At 47.5% G+C, this 15,162-nt stretch overlaps 3 protein-coding genes across 3 annotated transcripts; 1 reads left to right on the top strand and 2 right to left on the bottom strand.

Annotated features, from left to right (window-relative positions):
- Positions 1-2,948: 2,948 nt before the first annotated feature.
- On the top strand, positions 2,949-6,495 carry ETH_00010980 (glyoxalase, putative; the record flags this gene model as incomplete). Its single annotated transcript, XM_013377315.1, has 8 exons — positions 2,949-3,012; positions 3,337-3,882; positions 4,072-4,211; positions 4,509-4,645; positions 4,821-5,071; positions 5,227-5,393; positions 5,717-5,857; positions 6,265-6,495. 8 exons carry the CDS (start codon positions 2,949-2,951, stop codon positions 6,493-6,495), a joined length of 1,677 nt encoding a protein of 558 aa, XP_013232769.1.
- A 3,569-nt stretch (positions 6,496-10,064) lies between these two features.
- Positions 10,065-10,712, bottom strand: ETH_00010975 (uncharacterized protein; the record flags this gene model as incomplete). The annotated part of the gene is made up of 1 exon (XM_013377314.1): positions 10,065-10,712. One exon carries the CDS (start codon positions 10,710-10,712, stop codon positions 10,065-10,067), a length of 648 nt encoding a protein of 215 aa, XP_013232768.1.
- Positions 10,713-10,756: 44 nt separating this feature from the next.
- Positions 10,757-12,164, bottom strand: ETH_00010970 (uncharacterized protein; the record flags this gene model as incomplete). Its single annotated transcript, XM_013377313.1, has 2 exons — positions 10,757-11,730; positions 11,894-12,164. The coding sequence occupies 2 exons, from the start codon at positions 12,162-12,164 to the stop codon at positions 10,757-10,759; spliced, it is 1,245 nt and encodes a 414-aa protein (XP_013232767.1).
- Between the last annotated feature and the right edge of the window lie 2,998 nt (positions 12,165-15,162).

The raw sequence follows: 15,162 nt of genomic DNA, 5'->3' as shown, positions 1-15,162 counted from the left end.
CTAAAATTGCCGCCTGGAGCAGAATATAGAATCTAATTGGGGACCCCATCTTGTCTATCCCTATAGCACAGCAGTTTTACTAGGTAGGGAAAGCAGGGTACCCAACAATCTCCCTGCTCCACTGTCTAGTACCTTTTCCCTGCATCAGCGAAAAAATCTCCGCAGTGTCTGCAGAGGTTTGCATGATACTTCCATCCTCATGCTTACGGGATTATTGGTATGCAGAAGTCGTCCTGTCCAAAATGTTTGGCCCAAGTACTCCCCGCATGAGCTACAAATCGGCGGGCAGGGAGCGGCCGACACGTGTGTGGCGTATATGGTCAACAATCTTGCTACTCTCCGTTGGAGACAGATGATGTATTCGTCAGATTACGTTCCCTGTGCATCCTCAGCAGTTTCTTTGATTTTAATTCCGCCTGTTCCGATCTGCGCTTTTATTATTTGAACGGGAAGGTCTATTTTCTTGGACTCTCTTGGGGAGAAACGTCCGTTTCTGTCTTTCCTTTCCGAGGTGGAGGCGCCAATCTCATTCCATTTGCTCCGTCGAACCATCCTTCCCGCAGCCGTCATTGGCTCAACCGTTCTTTTGTGGCTTCATGATGTGTTGATGTGCTGAGGGTGTGCTGCTGTATATTGAAATATGTGAGAGGGCCCGCATATTTTGGAATAGTCCACGAGTTGCAGCCTCTGAAACCCTCGCTACACTTTAGAACGCCGCAAACTCAAGACGCATCTCCCGCCGCGGAATTGGCAGGGTCTAGCTGCTGTAGAGCTCTCTTTTCGAGTACACGCTTCACATCTTCCGTGTCCTGGGTGGGCCTTTTTCAAGGTACATCGTCGCCTAGAACCACGTTCTTGTTCCAGTTCATAACACAGCGTTAGTACTACTCAGCCCCACGGGCACCTTTGGTCGACATTGCTGCCTTCCCTGAGCTTCGCAGTCTCACATGCGCTACTCAGAACCGCAAGCAATTATTTGAACACCCACTGAACAGTTCATGACAGTAATACTCAACACTAGCACAGGTTAAAGCCACGTATTGGCACAAGCCAATTTAAAAGCAAAACTGCACATATGGTCCAGTCGGGAAGTGCACTGGAATTCTGGCGCCCTCACAAGCCCGCAGCAGTGCAGAGCGGTGCATTCTCCAGTAGCATCGAAGTGTCAAAATATGAGGGCTAATTTTACTTAAGGCTCGTGCTGTTTGGCTAAACACAGCAAGAACTGCAACCACTTTGACGTTGGCGTAAGCGCACTCTGAAGACGCTGTACATCCCAGAGAACACTACGGCCCAGCTAGAGACTGGGCCGTAGTGTTCTCTGGGATGTACAGCGCCTTTCTCTGGTTCTATATTTCAGTGTCTCATATCACCAAATTCAACTGTTTCACGAAGCAGAAGCACCACAATGCGTGGTTCTGTGAAGGCATATTTGACTTTGAAGAAACCCAAATGGCAGTACACTAGAGGAGTTCCCCAGGAAAAAGCGAAAGGGCGGCAGTACCTTCAGCAATTCATGTGATGTGAACGTCGAAAATCTTTGCCAAAGACAGGGCTATTCCGGTTTTCTTCGCGCAGCGCTCGTTAATTTCAAAGACAAGCGCCACGCCCACTGGTAAAAGCCACTGGAAAACTTTGCATGCAGTAGCTCGCATTATACGTACTTTTCACCCGCATTTAAGTCAATAAATACGTTCTAGCTTGGAATGAGATCAAACCATGTCCATAGTCACCAAAACTTTCCCTGGATTTAAAGAAGACTGCGGGAGGTACATCCCGCTTGAGCAGCTTCACATGACCTTTGGACGGAAGTGGTACCTTCCTCGCCTCTCCAGATTGTAAGCCTCGCTTCCCTCTTCATTCTGTTAGTTTAGTCCTGCTTATGTGTAAGAGCTGCATTACTACCCGTTTGCCGACACACACAGGAACTGTAGGCCCGGGAAGTGCAGCAGTGGCATCACCCCAGTGAGAGAGAAGCATGTTGTTTAGGATTCGATGCTTGACCCTTCAGGCTTTTAATTTAATGAGTTGATCTTTCCTATTCAGGTTTTTCGAACGAGGAATATGCGAAACTGCACATTTGTAGTGTTCTTCTTCGTGTCGCAACGTGGTTGAAGCTTACTTACCGACAACTGAGCTTCTCGTCGTTTCCGCTTTTATTCGCACATGATCGTTGCTATATCTGCGTCTCATATGAGATTCATGCACTATAGGATTAAAGGCAGCAGCCAGGAAAGTGTGACGGATCCATGGCTGCATTAAGTGTTGTGAGAGATGTTGCCCATTCGGTCTCACGGCCGCTATTTCTCAGTAGCTTTCACCAAATGAACGATTCCATTATTTCCCTCACAGTAAACGTACCAAAACTGAAATGAATTGTCTTCTGGGTCTGTTCCTTTGGTCAAACGCGGAAGCATCTCCAGGTTGCAGGGCAGTTACCACATCCTTAGTTTAGTGGCTCTTCGAAGCCGCTCCATGCGCTTTGCCTGGGCGTTTCACCTTTCTCACTTCCAAAGCATAGTCACTTGCGTACGTCATATCGTGCCCAAGCTACTTCATGTTTTTTCACCTCATTGCCGTGGCAGTAACTCCGCTGCAAAGCGCGCAGTCACATTCTTTGAGGTGTTATTATTGTGCTGTGTGCTCCTTAGCCTTCATTTCACTGGAGGGTCATGGTAGGGGCTTCAAGCTCTGTTGTTCGATCTTCCTGTGTGTGTTTCCCGCAGTCACAACGTGTGCTCGTGTTGTCCGCCTTAGGCTTTTTTCGTCTTCCGGAGGTGTCTTGCTCCTCTGAAGCTGCCCCTCTTTGCATCTGCACACTTTGGTGCATGTCAGCTCGAGGACTTGTTTGCCTACGTGACAAAACGCTGGATTTGTCCTTATGCCATGCTGGTTGTGCCTGTTGACGGCGTCCCTCAGCACGGAATATCAGTCAAACGGAGAGCATAATGGAAAAACTTCCTACAATCATTTTGCCTGGGGCTGAAGTACCGTCGTCAAGTCCAAGAGCGGGTGGGTGTAGTGTAACAAGCTTGAGCAGTAGATCCAATCATGAAAGTGCGCACTGTATGAATGCTCTCTTGTACCTATTTCCTTGTATGCAACATGCCTCTTTGATGTTAGTGCGTTGCATGTGGGTGATTCGACCTACTTTCTTGTATGCAGCGTGCCACTTTGATTTTAGTACGTTCCATGGGAGTGATGTGGAAGGTCTTGTTGCCGCAACCCTTCGAGTAGGACTGTTCTTTTTGGTGTTGCACATCGGCGCCATATAGCCTTGTTTATGCATTCTTGCTGCTGATCACTCCATTGCCTTACATGCAATGCTTTTTTCAGCCAGCTCATTAGGTTCTTTGGAGAAGCTGCAAACTAGTATTAGGAAGTCTCCGCTACGCCTTGGCGGAATCCGTCTGCGCTGCCCTCGCCCCCAACAGTTGGTGGATGAGTTTTACGTAAAGCGTCTGGGGATGCAGGAGCTGGCGCTGAGCTCTTTGGGGAACAAAGCAGGCTGTGGCGGGGCATTGGGATTCTCCTTTGTGCTCCCACCGAGGTCTCAGCTTCACCAAGTGCTGCAGCAGCTATCACTTCGCTCCCAACACAGACGGAGCAGCAGCTCTAGTAGCAGAGCAGACATAGCCAGCTCTCTGGCGGACGAAGTGGGGGGAAGTGGAAAGTTGTCTTTGAAGGAGAACGAAGTTAACCCTAGCGGAGTTTCCAGTAGACGCACTAGCTTTGGGAGCCAGTATTCAAGCAGGAACGTCGGGAATTTTCAAGCATTGTCGGGAAGCCGTTTTGCAGCATTTGAGTTCTTCTCGCCGGCAGAAATTGATAGTATGGTTGCCGAAGCATCTGAATGTCCAGATAATCACCCATCATCGAGCAGTACGCCTGATACACTGTCGCTATGAGCGGGAACTAATTTGCCTGTTGACCAGGCACGAGCAATATCTCGGAAGTTTGTATCCTCCAATAATACGTGTAGCAGCGCTTGAAGGGCATTCATCGCGAGCTCGAAATTAGTTCTACCCAGCTCTCTTTACATGTTATATCTCTGTGGCCCCTTCTGAGCAGTCAAGCCCAAGAATTGGCTGAGACATCCTGGTGGTCAGTTTGTGCTGGAGTTTGTCCCGGTGCAGAAGGTGGGGGGAATGTATAAGCCATTCGAGAACCACGCGTGTGACGCGTTTACCCACTTGGCATTCAGCGTCTGCGTAAGACACATCCCTTCTTTGTTGCCACACCTTTCTTTTAAGCTTCTGTGGGCGCACTACTGCCGCCTAATGGCGCGCTTATATCATTGCACAGATATTAAGTAACTAAGGAATGCACGAAGAGTGAAGCTTGCACATAAGCTGCCTCGAAAATAATCTGGATATCCTGCATCTGCTTTTTCAACGTGGCATTGCGCGGTTGCTGTCCACGATTCTTTGTCTATGAAAATTTATATAAGGAGAGCAGAGTGGGAGCTGTAGTTGCGCTTTGCTTTCCTTTCGTCGTTTGGACTTCAGGACGTTGATGCGGTTGCAATGGATTTATCGCAACATATGGTTCGCGTTCAGCCAGCTGGGCAATTCTTGGATATGGCGTATGCTGCCAGTTTCACAGACCCACAGAATTTTACTGGCCGCCTACTGCAGTACATGAGGTAAGCTCAAAATTTACAATTGATCTTTAGAGCTAAATGGGGCTCATGAGGACGGAATGTTAGTTTTTGTTGGTGACAACGTGTCTGTAACAGTTCTCGAGACCCATCGTTTTTTCTTTGGCTCCGTATTGGTTCTGCCGCCTGGATTTTTTTATTGGTTTCTCATCTGATCCAGTGAATATAAAATGGCCTCGTTGAAGGCACTTTTAAGTGGGGAGTCACGACATTCTTCTTCACCAGAACCACCGCCAGATGACCCAGAAGAACGCAGGAAGCCTAACCAGGGGCCTCCTGACACAACAGTAGGATCGAAGGATGAGGCGGACACTACACATCCTTATCCGTTTCCGTCTCCTCAAAGCAGTTGCTGTTCATTGTCAGTGCCGGGTTCTGTTGCGTCTTCTTTCTTTTCTAACGAACGAGACGGTGAGTCTTCTGGGAAAGGGAACAAGCCATGCATGATCGATTACGTGAATTTCGTAGCAGTTCTGCTTTGAATCTGTAAGTGTCTAGAAGAACTTCATCCTAGGTCAGACGCAGTATTTGAGGCATCAGTTTGTGGCACCACTATTGGATCGTAGGCTGTTTGCCGGCACCCACACCAGAAGAGGTTAAAGCCGTCGAGTTATCAGACAACTCTTCGCCCTCTTTTCGCTTTGATACGCTTCCTCTGCAAAAACTTCCCGTCCTCCATCACATTGAGATTTCTGTTGCGGATGTGAAGAAGACGCTTGCATTTTACGAAAACGTAAGAAACTTGCTGCTGTGTACATAATTCGTAGTTGATTTTTTCGAGTGCGATTTGGCAAGAACACAAGGGAGCATATGCTTGCCATTTACCGGTACCAGCTTGTGAACCCCTGCTTTTGTCCCTTGTTGGTGTTGCCTCCTGCTTATTGAATTAGCTGTTGTAGGCTTTTCTCTATGAAGCCTTCTGCCTCTGCTTGCCTCTGTTTTTTTTAGTTGAATTCTTTTCATTGCCTTTTCCGACATGTCACAGCAAGTTGTGAACGTTAATTAGCGCGTGCTCGTGCATAGGTGTGTTTCTATGCATGATTTCTGTGTTTGTAGGTGTTGGGGATGACGCTGATAGACAAGAAGATAGCGCAGGGCTTTGGTTTCACTCTTTACTTCCTTTCACTTGAAGCCCCAACAAACATTTCATTTCATTACTGGTTGTGGACCCAGCGATTCTCTACAATCTGCATTAAAGTACGAATAAGAGGATGCATGGCCACCTACGCGTGGAAGAGATCGTGCCCGAGTCACCTAGTGGTTGCCTCTTTCGGTGATTGCCTTGTTGTTTGCTTTTGTCTTCACTGCCTTTTCCTTTAATTTTGCCTTTCGGGCTTACATTTCTTGTTCTTGGCGCTCAGGCCTCGTTAATATTGTCAGCGTAGAGCTTTTTGTCAGTACATTTTTGTGCTGCTGTTTTCCTCCTATACTGCATTCGTCTGGATTTTGATCTGCCCGTGTTCTGACTGGAGAAGAGCGAGCTGTTCGCACCATTTGCTGCTTTTCAAAGTTTTTCGATGGGTGCAGTTACAGAACTGTGGATGAAACATGGACATCGCTTGACACTTCTTTCGTTATTACTTCTTGCTTTGCGTTGTCTTCAGGTACACACAGATGGTACTCCGGTGAAAGACTACGAAGACCTCCAGCCACATGAGTGCGGCTTTTTGGGCATTTCATTTCTCTGCGCAGAAAGTGAAGGAACGACCCTTCTTAAAAGAATAAAATCATACAATATTAGAGTTGATACTGTCGATGACGAGGTATATGGACAGCAAGTTCTGTTGCTAAGAGATCCACAAAATATTCCAATACGTATTGCACTGACAAACTAACACCAAACTTTATTAAGTGCGCGGCTAAATAGTCAAAGTATACTGTAGAGGCACTGTATCTCGGTGGGATACACATAATGTCCAACACTCGCATTTGGCTTTATGGTTGCGGGACTGTGCATATGCAGTAATTGCGTAGAGTAAAATTACGTTAATGGATGCCTTAATGTACGTACTGTGTACTTTTTAGTGTCAACTTACGTATATTTTCAACTAGATACAGCAGCTCGCTGCTTGACGTGTTCTTCGCGTCTCAGGATCTACCTTCTATGTAAATTTTTGTCCGTACCGAAAATACATCCTCCTGTGGCACTGAACAAAATAGCGGGCATTGAGCGCGTGGTACAACTGGCTGCAGTGATTATTAGAGGCGCAGAGTGAAACGAATAAAGATACTTGACAGTGATAGCTGCACAACAATTGCAAGATTGCATCGAAGTCGCAGGGCCTCTTTGCCTTGGCCTTGACGTTTGCTTCAGATCTGTTACACTCCGCACAGGCCTAATGCTCTCACGAGACTTGATTTAGTCCCCACATTGAATCCCTCACAGTGGGGTCTGTCCAACAGCTGAAAGTAACAGAAGTGGGTTGACCGAGACGAGAGCAAAACGTAGCGTTCAAAAGGCGCACTTGTTCCGCACGAAAGGGGCATGCTAGTATTGTTTTCCACTTTTGTGCCCACTTGCACCGAGATTGAGAAGAGCACTGACGCTTTGGCTCTCGAACTGACGCGTTTGGTCTTGAACATTCTCCGTAGGGTGTATCCCGTAAAGTGAGCTCCTTCGATGAGCTGAACGGATTACACACTTTTGTATAGCAATTGGGAATTGGGCGCGTTACATGAGGCGGCGCTCCGTAGCTGGTGTAAAACCCGCTTAAGCGGACCGTCTGCTAGGGCTCAACGGACGTGACTCCTGTATCACTTTGTTGCATATTCTATAGGGTAAAGTTGGAGCAGATCAGAGGCTTCCTGCACATCGTGGATCACTGACGTCCGTTCTGGACGCTGGAGCTGAGCTCCAGCGTGCAGAACGAGCTTCAGCACACCTTCAGTTCACGCCTCTGCGCTCTACAAGCTGAGCGTGTTGTTTCAACGTGTATAGACGACGGTTGCTAAAGAAAACAATGTAGTGAAGTAAGCTTCTGTATGGATTGTTGTGGTGATGGTGTTGAGCTGAAATCGTTGGGCATTTCCTGTACCAAGTGCTGACTAAAGGTGAATATGCTTTTGAAGGCGCAACATGCTCGACTATGCACCCAAACATGCAAGCTCTCCACGTATATGGGTGCTGCGGCAATCAATATGCTTCTACCATGTTTCAATGAAGCTTGGGTATGGCGCCTTGTACAGCGATTTACATCGTTGTACATTTTTTTACTGGATTGTTCACGTAGGCCAAGCTAGGCCTGCTTGGATGCTGAAAGCAGATAGCCGTACGGCATAAGATGTCAAAGATGCGAAACTGTTTGGCCCTGCGTAGTCATGCGCCTGTCTAAAATATTGAGCTTTGCATATCTCAAGGTGTAGACTTTTTGTGGTGAAACTACGAATGGTTCACTAAAACAGTTTAACTCTATTCAATTGCCATTTTTGCATGGATAAGCGCGGTAATTCTACAGCTGAAATGCACGGTTTCCTGTAGAGCCCTGGTGGTTTACTGTAATCAAACGCTTCTTAGTGGCTGCTTTTTGGCGGGTCTTGAACCTGTTCAAGTTTCTGACCCATCAGCTTTCGACGGTATGCTATTGGTCCACTGTGACAGTGACAGTGTGTATTGTGTACAAAACCAACACACTTTTGTGGTGCCTTGGTTATTCATAGTGATTGAATAAATCACAGTTGGTTCTTTTGGGTCGGCGGTGAATCATTAAATTGTCTGGCCAACCAGCTTCTGACGGTATTCTAGTGGCTTGCCGTGATATTGAGGGGAAACGGTGAGTAAGACTTCGATTCGTGAGAGGAAGCCTGAGAAAGGTCTACCACAGCTAAGGAGCATGGCAAGCGCATGGATTACCCAGTGAAAACATTTCCGAGATACTGAAAGAACAAAACAATAATGGGCAGTTGTTGCAGTTAGAAAGGTTGCCGTTGGGTAAGCCGCCTCAATGCAGGAACGCGTTATGGAGTGGTCCGTAACATAGCTGTAGCAGACAAATTTCTAAATACTCGTGCATGCTGGCCTTCTAGACGAAAGAGGCTCTGCGTAAAAAGAAAGTACAAGCGTGAAGCAGTACATTCTAGTGCATCTCAGAACAGGCGTATTCTATGCATCTGGCGAGAATTGCTGTAGAAGCAATGGCGACTCTGTTCCAACCCGTACGCGACGGCCCAGGCATGCATTGCCAAAACACGTGCATATCTTGGAAGAATACGGCGTTTCTTGTTCCTATTAAGCAGAAAGACTGTGCCATAACAATTCTTTTGAAGCAGTATATTACGTTCAGCAGGCTGGTTGCAAGTACCTCACGTCTCCCGAAGAGAGAATACCCATGGCTCGAAAATACGTCTGCGTAATACACATTTATAATAGTAGTCCTGTATCTGCGGTTAGTCCATTATTGGCTACTAACGAGGACAGAACGGAAGATCAGCCGCAACAACAGGGCTCGAGACTCGTTTGAGACAGATGTGTTTTCAGGAACAGAAGTGGGCTTTGCTCCGCTGTCAGTCTGCATATTGGCAAATTATGCACTGCAAATCAGCGGCCACCACATGAAGGCGAGAGCGAGTGTGCATTATCAAGTATTGCGGCGAAAAAATGGCCAGCCACTACAGAAGTGGGTGACGCACAGTCTTCACTCAAAATCTGAATTCGTCAAAAGAAGAAATGTAAGGCAACCTCGATCTAAGTGTATGTGCGCGACGAGGCAGCAGCGTACTGAAGGGCCTGCCCAAGACAGACAGCGGGCAGTGGCTCAACATATGAAGATCAATGCGTTACACTGGACATCCATATCTGCAACAGCAGTAGTATACAAAGGAACTGGAAGACGCATCGCAATTTGGTTTACAAAGGGACTGGCAAACGCATCTCAATATTTTGGCATGCTTGCTCCCGCAGGTCCTCAACGAGGCTGGTTCTTTCCGCCAAGCTCTCGCCCGGAGCACTGAAGCACGTGCTTGCTATAGTTTTGTAGGGGCAAGGGGCTCCTTCAAGCGCAGGTCGTTCCTGATGTATGGCCTTCCAACTGAGCGTACTTCTGATAGCATTTTTGTCCTATCGTGCAACCCGTGGGGAGGCGGAAGTTACATATCTCACATATCAAAGAAATGCGGCGTAGACTTCCGCTTATCGGGAATATGCACAAAAGCTCGTCAAGAAAAGGACCCCGCTCCATTGTGCTTGCTGTTCAAGCCAGTCCAAGGCGTTTTTAATGTTTCTTGTGCTCTAAAAACATTTGCTTAGCCAAAAAGACGACATGGTACACCAAAACTGGGCAGTTGGAGTGACGTCTCCTCGCTGCCCTCATGCCGGGTCACCAACTCCTCAAGTCTCGTACATAAACGGAAAGCAACTACAGAGCAGGAACAAAAATAATTTTTTGGCGCCTTCGTGGAACAACGTCGGTTAAGAATCATCCCCCTTGCGCAGACTTCCTGTTGAGGCGGGTGACTGTTCTGGGTTCCAGAGCAGACGGTGGCTGTATAGGCTACCTTCCTTCCTTCTCGGGAGCGCTTGTCTACGTGCCCTATAGTCATCTGATGCAACGCGCCGGAGTTCTGGCTTGTCTCCAGATTCATGCTCCGTAGGGCTTCGGTTTCGTGCTGAGCCAAACTTGATGCGGTGAGGCAGTGACTTTGGTGCACTCGAAGATGCGTTGCTTTTATTTTCCTCAAGAGGCGCTTTAGATGATCCGCCGGTACCGTGCCTATCTGGCTTCTCTAAAGGCTTTGCGACGCCTTTGCCTTGAGTCCCCGAGCCTCTTGGCTGGATTGATGAAGCATGCTCTTCAGACGTGGTAGCTGCTAGTGGAGCTCGAACCGTGTGTGAGAGTTGCGTTTTCTCAACCGATTCTGAAGCATGGCTGTGTGCAACAGGTTCCTCGCTTGTGCTGGGCGGAGGCACTGAGGACATTTCTTTAGTTCCATTTGACTCACTAAGTGTAGCCAGCTCTTGCTCTTCTGTGCTTTGATGTTGACTGTCTTCTGTCTGTTCACCTGAAGTAGACAAATCGATTCCTTGAGGCTCACTGAGCTCCGTCCGCCTAGCTGGCATCTTTACTGCTGTCTTTTGTACAGTCTTATGCGGACGAAATTCGTCTACTGCCTGTTCAGGTTGACCCTCTCGGTGTACGCGCGGCGGAGGTGGCGGTGGCGAGCTACGGGGGTAGGTGTTTGCCTCCTGCTGTGTGGCATGTGTTTGTCCTGAAACACAGAAAAGGAGTCTGCCAACAGTGTCGCCCGCGCTTGTTCGCAAGCAGAGAGCCAAGCGGGTGCGCATTGCAAAAATGTGTTTCGTGAAACTGTGGGACATTCAGGTCCTTTTCGCCTAACAGAAAGGACCAATAAGCACTCCAGGGTCACGACGGACACTTTTTCAGTCAATATTTGGGCATGATAGCTAGTACCTTCCTTGGGTGCTTCCGAAGTTGGGTCTCCGTGCACGTTACTGCTGTCACGTTCTCCTGGTTCCGAGCGTTGTTGCCGGTTAACGTTGCTATCACCACCACTCCCGGAATCATTGCCATGAGACAGGGGCAGTGTGTACATCGAAATGAGCACCTCTTCGTAGGTTTTCGGCTCCCCAAATAAGGGCGAAAATTCCTTCATATGCGGTGGTCCAATGTTGCCACAGTTCTTCGCTATGCGCTCCTTGTCGGGGTCTATTAGCAACCTGCTATCTTCAATGCTCTTCACTGCTTGCAAAAGAAGGAAGTGAGGTTTCAAAATTTGGGGGAGGCTAGTACGTTCCCAGCTTAATGACAACGCAGCTCTCACGAGACTAAGAGCCTTTTCAGAATTTCCCTGTGCTCTAACTGCACAAGTCAGTTGTTCTTTAAAAAAATATTCAGAGAGGGCAATGCTAAGCGCTGCCCAGATATGAATCTGAGCTAGGCGCTCCTTTGATTCGTCTCGGCATCGCGCTAGCAAGTATTGTGTAGTGCGGGAGCTGAAAGAATCGCATCCAGATTCCGAGACGTCCAGCAAGTTATTCAATGCATTGCCAGGAGACACACTGCTTTCATGAATTTCAGTGATGGGGCGCTGGGAAAGCATCTGCTGCAGAATCAAGGCTGCAGAAAAACAACACAATTCGGTAGAAAAGCTCATTCGTTGAACCACGTCCGTCGGGAAGAGCAACTTATGTTTACGGAGTTACTGCCTTACAAGTGTTTAGCAGCACATCCAGTCACAAAACATTACGCATGTTTTTATGGGTTTACTTGGTCAGCCTACTTGAGTCGATGCACCATTTCAAACATTTTTGCAACTCCCTGTCTTTTCCGACGGCCGGGTCCTCTTCCAGCATCAGGCTGAATCGCCCGGACATCCATGCAGCGCTGTCCTCTGACATGCCAGCGTCTGAATCCTGTTCCCCGTAAAAGTTTAAGTACGCCCTTCGTAGGGTGCGGTAAGTATCTAGAAGTGCAGCTGCCTGCGTGCAAGCAGCCATCACCTGGGGTCCTCCAAGTGCATCGTCAGGACTGCGCTGACGGAACGCTTGCATGAGGGCCCTTAACAGGTGCTCTCTATAGTCCAATGTGGAGGTTTCTGGGAGGAAATGATTTTGTGAACAGCCTGAGCAGATCAAGATGCAGCGAGTCGAATGAAGGACCGTTGAATTCTTTCAATAATGTACGCGTTGCTCGGGAGCATAACTGCAGAAATCTCGACAGTTGAAGGGACGTATGCAAGGCCCCCATTTCTTCTCCAGGAAAACGTTATCCATAATATAAAATGTTACCTGGAAATTTGACAAACAATGGCCTCGCCGGCTGTCCTAGAGTAGCTGCAGAGACGGCGCAAAACGTCGCTATGAGCATTTCCCGGGTGGGGTTGCTCATAACCCTCACACATTCAATACAAAAGGGCAATGTGCCTGCAGTAACGACAACGTAAAGGCATCTCACCTAGAAATGCAAGCTTACCGACAAAACTGCTCAGCACAAGGATCTCGACAATGAGGCAACGCCTGGCCATCATCTGGAGCAGGACAATATCCGTTGGCAGATAACAGGAGCTTTTCAGTTCAGACGTGATGCGTCGTCGTGCGCACTGCAAGAGTAAGACGTGATCCCGATATGAGTCATTACAGTCACTGCTGTCGCATGGAAGTAGTACGAGGCAAGGGTAAGGCTGGTGGCCTCCTGGATCCGTTAGACCATTGGACACTAGCTAATGGATTGTATGCTGTTGCTCCTGGTTTGTCCTACCCTTGATGGTTTCAAGCATTGAGGAAATATACGTATACTACCGAGTACTTCCTGGCCGGTCTAGTGGTTCTTCAGCTGAGAACTTCCGGTCTCCCTAGACGCTATCAGTAGACAATGCCATCTATCAATCTAAAATTTTAATAAAATTAAAGTAAAAAAATCTGGGATTAAAATGCCAAGGTGGTCGCCGCAAAGCCCACTTCTGGTGGTCAGAGGCAAGGAAGGACAAACATAACGACTTCTTCAGCCGGCCAAACTTGAGGCGGTCTCTGCATCGAAAGATCCTCTAAATAGAATTCCGAGTGATATGCTTTGCCAAGAGATCCACGATTAACGGTTTTTCACCTCCGTCTGCTAAATGTGCATCCTTTTAGCGCTACATGACATGTTGCGTTATACCTTCCGTTCTGGCCACCTAGCGCCAACGAGAACTTTCATTTCGGCTCTTATCACTCTTCCGCATCAAATGTAGAAATATCAGCATTTTTGTTGGTGTGAGGTTGCTTCTAGTTTTTTTTTATATATTGTGTGATCTTGTTAATGACGAGCTTACTATTGTCCGATGGTGCCTCGGCCAAGTGGTCTCTGGCGTTTCCTCTACACTGATTCATGCATACTAGCTTGTTCTTCATATATAGACTTAAATCAGCAGTGAATTTCTTCTATCATCATGAGTGGCTAATGTACACGAAGGATATGAAACTTGGAGTTGTTTAGCAATGTGAAGTCTTAACTGGCAAGTTCGGGTGCTCCCGTCCTAAGAATCAGCTGAGCTTGAGGCTACAAATCTGATGACGAGGTCACGAGTGTGCTAATAGAACGTGAAATGATCAGTTTTGCTTTGAAAGGAGGACATGGATACTTGCGTAGTTCATTAGTTGGGGAGAGTAGAGCACTATGTGGCTGGCATTCCTGGCATTGCTCCTTTGAATGTGTGTCAATTTGCTAGAGGAAGTCACTGGATGGAAAATGATGTCACAGCTGGTGGCAGATATGCAAAATGCTAAGCGCGTTTCTGGGGGGAAACTGAGCAATAAGCGAGTCCGGTTATTTACCGAATGCTGCAGACACGCTTCGCCTCCTTGTGAGGGGGAGACTCTCTGCATCGCAGCGCTAAGACAATAAGCTAAAGCCCACAATGCTCTCAACATTAAGTTTTCCATCCCTTTAGGAGAAAGTGTTGGGTGGAAACAATCGGAAAATATAAGCCCTTGCCATCTTCGAGCAGGACAAAAAGGCGTGCTGGTGAGGGAATGCCCTGAAAAAAGTTTAAGGTGTCCAGCGCGGATCCTTTATAGGTCCTTCAAAATAAATATCAGGCTAAAATTAGATTACATTTCCTGATCACCATTCAATTTTTTCTGGAATTAAAAGAAGGAGAGTTTTCGTCATGCATCCCACTGCACATCTCGCCAAAAGAGACTCGCCAACACAAGGCGAGCTTGGAGATCGCCTTTCCTGCAGGACAAGAAAACTTTGAGCACGGGTCAACGGCGCTTCAGCGGCCAAAAGTGGTTATAGGCATACCGGAGGACAACGAAAAAAGGAACTTCTGTTTAGTGAGCAGGGAAACCACCACATGCGGCTGCTCCACCTCGGCCAGGCTCCCACTGCACCGAAAAATAGGATAGAGCTCTCCATATGGTATCTATCCATGCTTCAGTGTTGTGCCGTCATCCACTGTTTGAGCTGACGCACTGACCAAACCGTCCTAATGTGGCGCTTGTTACCCCGTGCTTCTAAGCAGTCACTGTTCAGTGCTGTGATTTTCCCTTAAGGAATTACTCCTGAATACAAGCTATTGAAGGCTGTGGAACTATTTTTTCAGGATGTCTCTGACCTATATGAGGCATCGCGTGGTGCTCGTGGGATTCACAAACACGCATCTTGCGTAAAATATGCACAATGCTGGAATGCACGGGTTCTTAAGTTTTAAGTTGCATTATGTAATGAAGGCTTTGGCCTTGGCTAGCAATCAAGTGCTGATACTCCCTGTGGTATGCAGAAAACGCATGAAGTATCAGCACTTGGCTGCTAGCCATTTATATAAGGCTGGTTGTCGAACTTTGCCGATTAAGCAATCATTAAGCTGCTCAACGAAGACCACAAGCAAGTCGAAGCAGCAACTATGGCAAAGATATTCAACGAAGATATCTACGAGAGTATTGGTGCAGAGATTACCTCAATGTGGAGATTTGCAGCGATATTAACCAAGGAAGCTCATGGCGCTCTGTTTTTTTTCCCGTATTAGAGGTATGCAGAATTAGACAAAAGGAGTGCCCATGCATCTGT

The sequence above is a fragment of the Eimeria tenella genome, genomic scaffold (genome assembly GCF_000499545.2).
Source record: "Eimeria tenella Houghton genomic scaffold, Eth_scaff5, whole genome shotgun sequence".
NCBI lineage: Eukaryota > Apicomplexa > Conoidasida > Eucoccidiorida > Eimeriidae > Eimeria > Eimeria tenella.
Note: the sequence above shows the minus strand (reverse complement) of the source record. Positions and strands in the feature narration are given on the sequence as shown.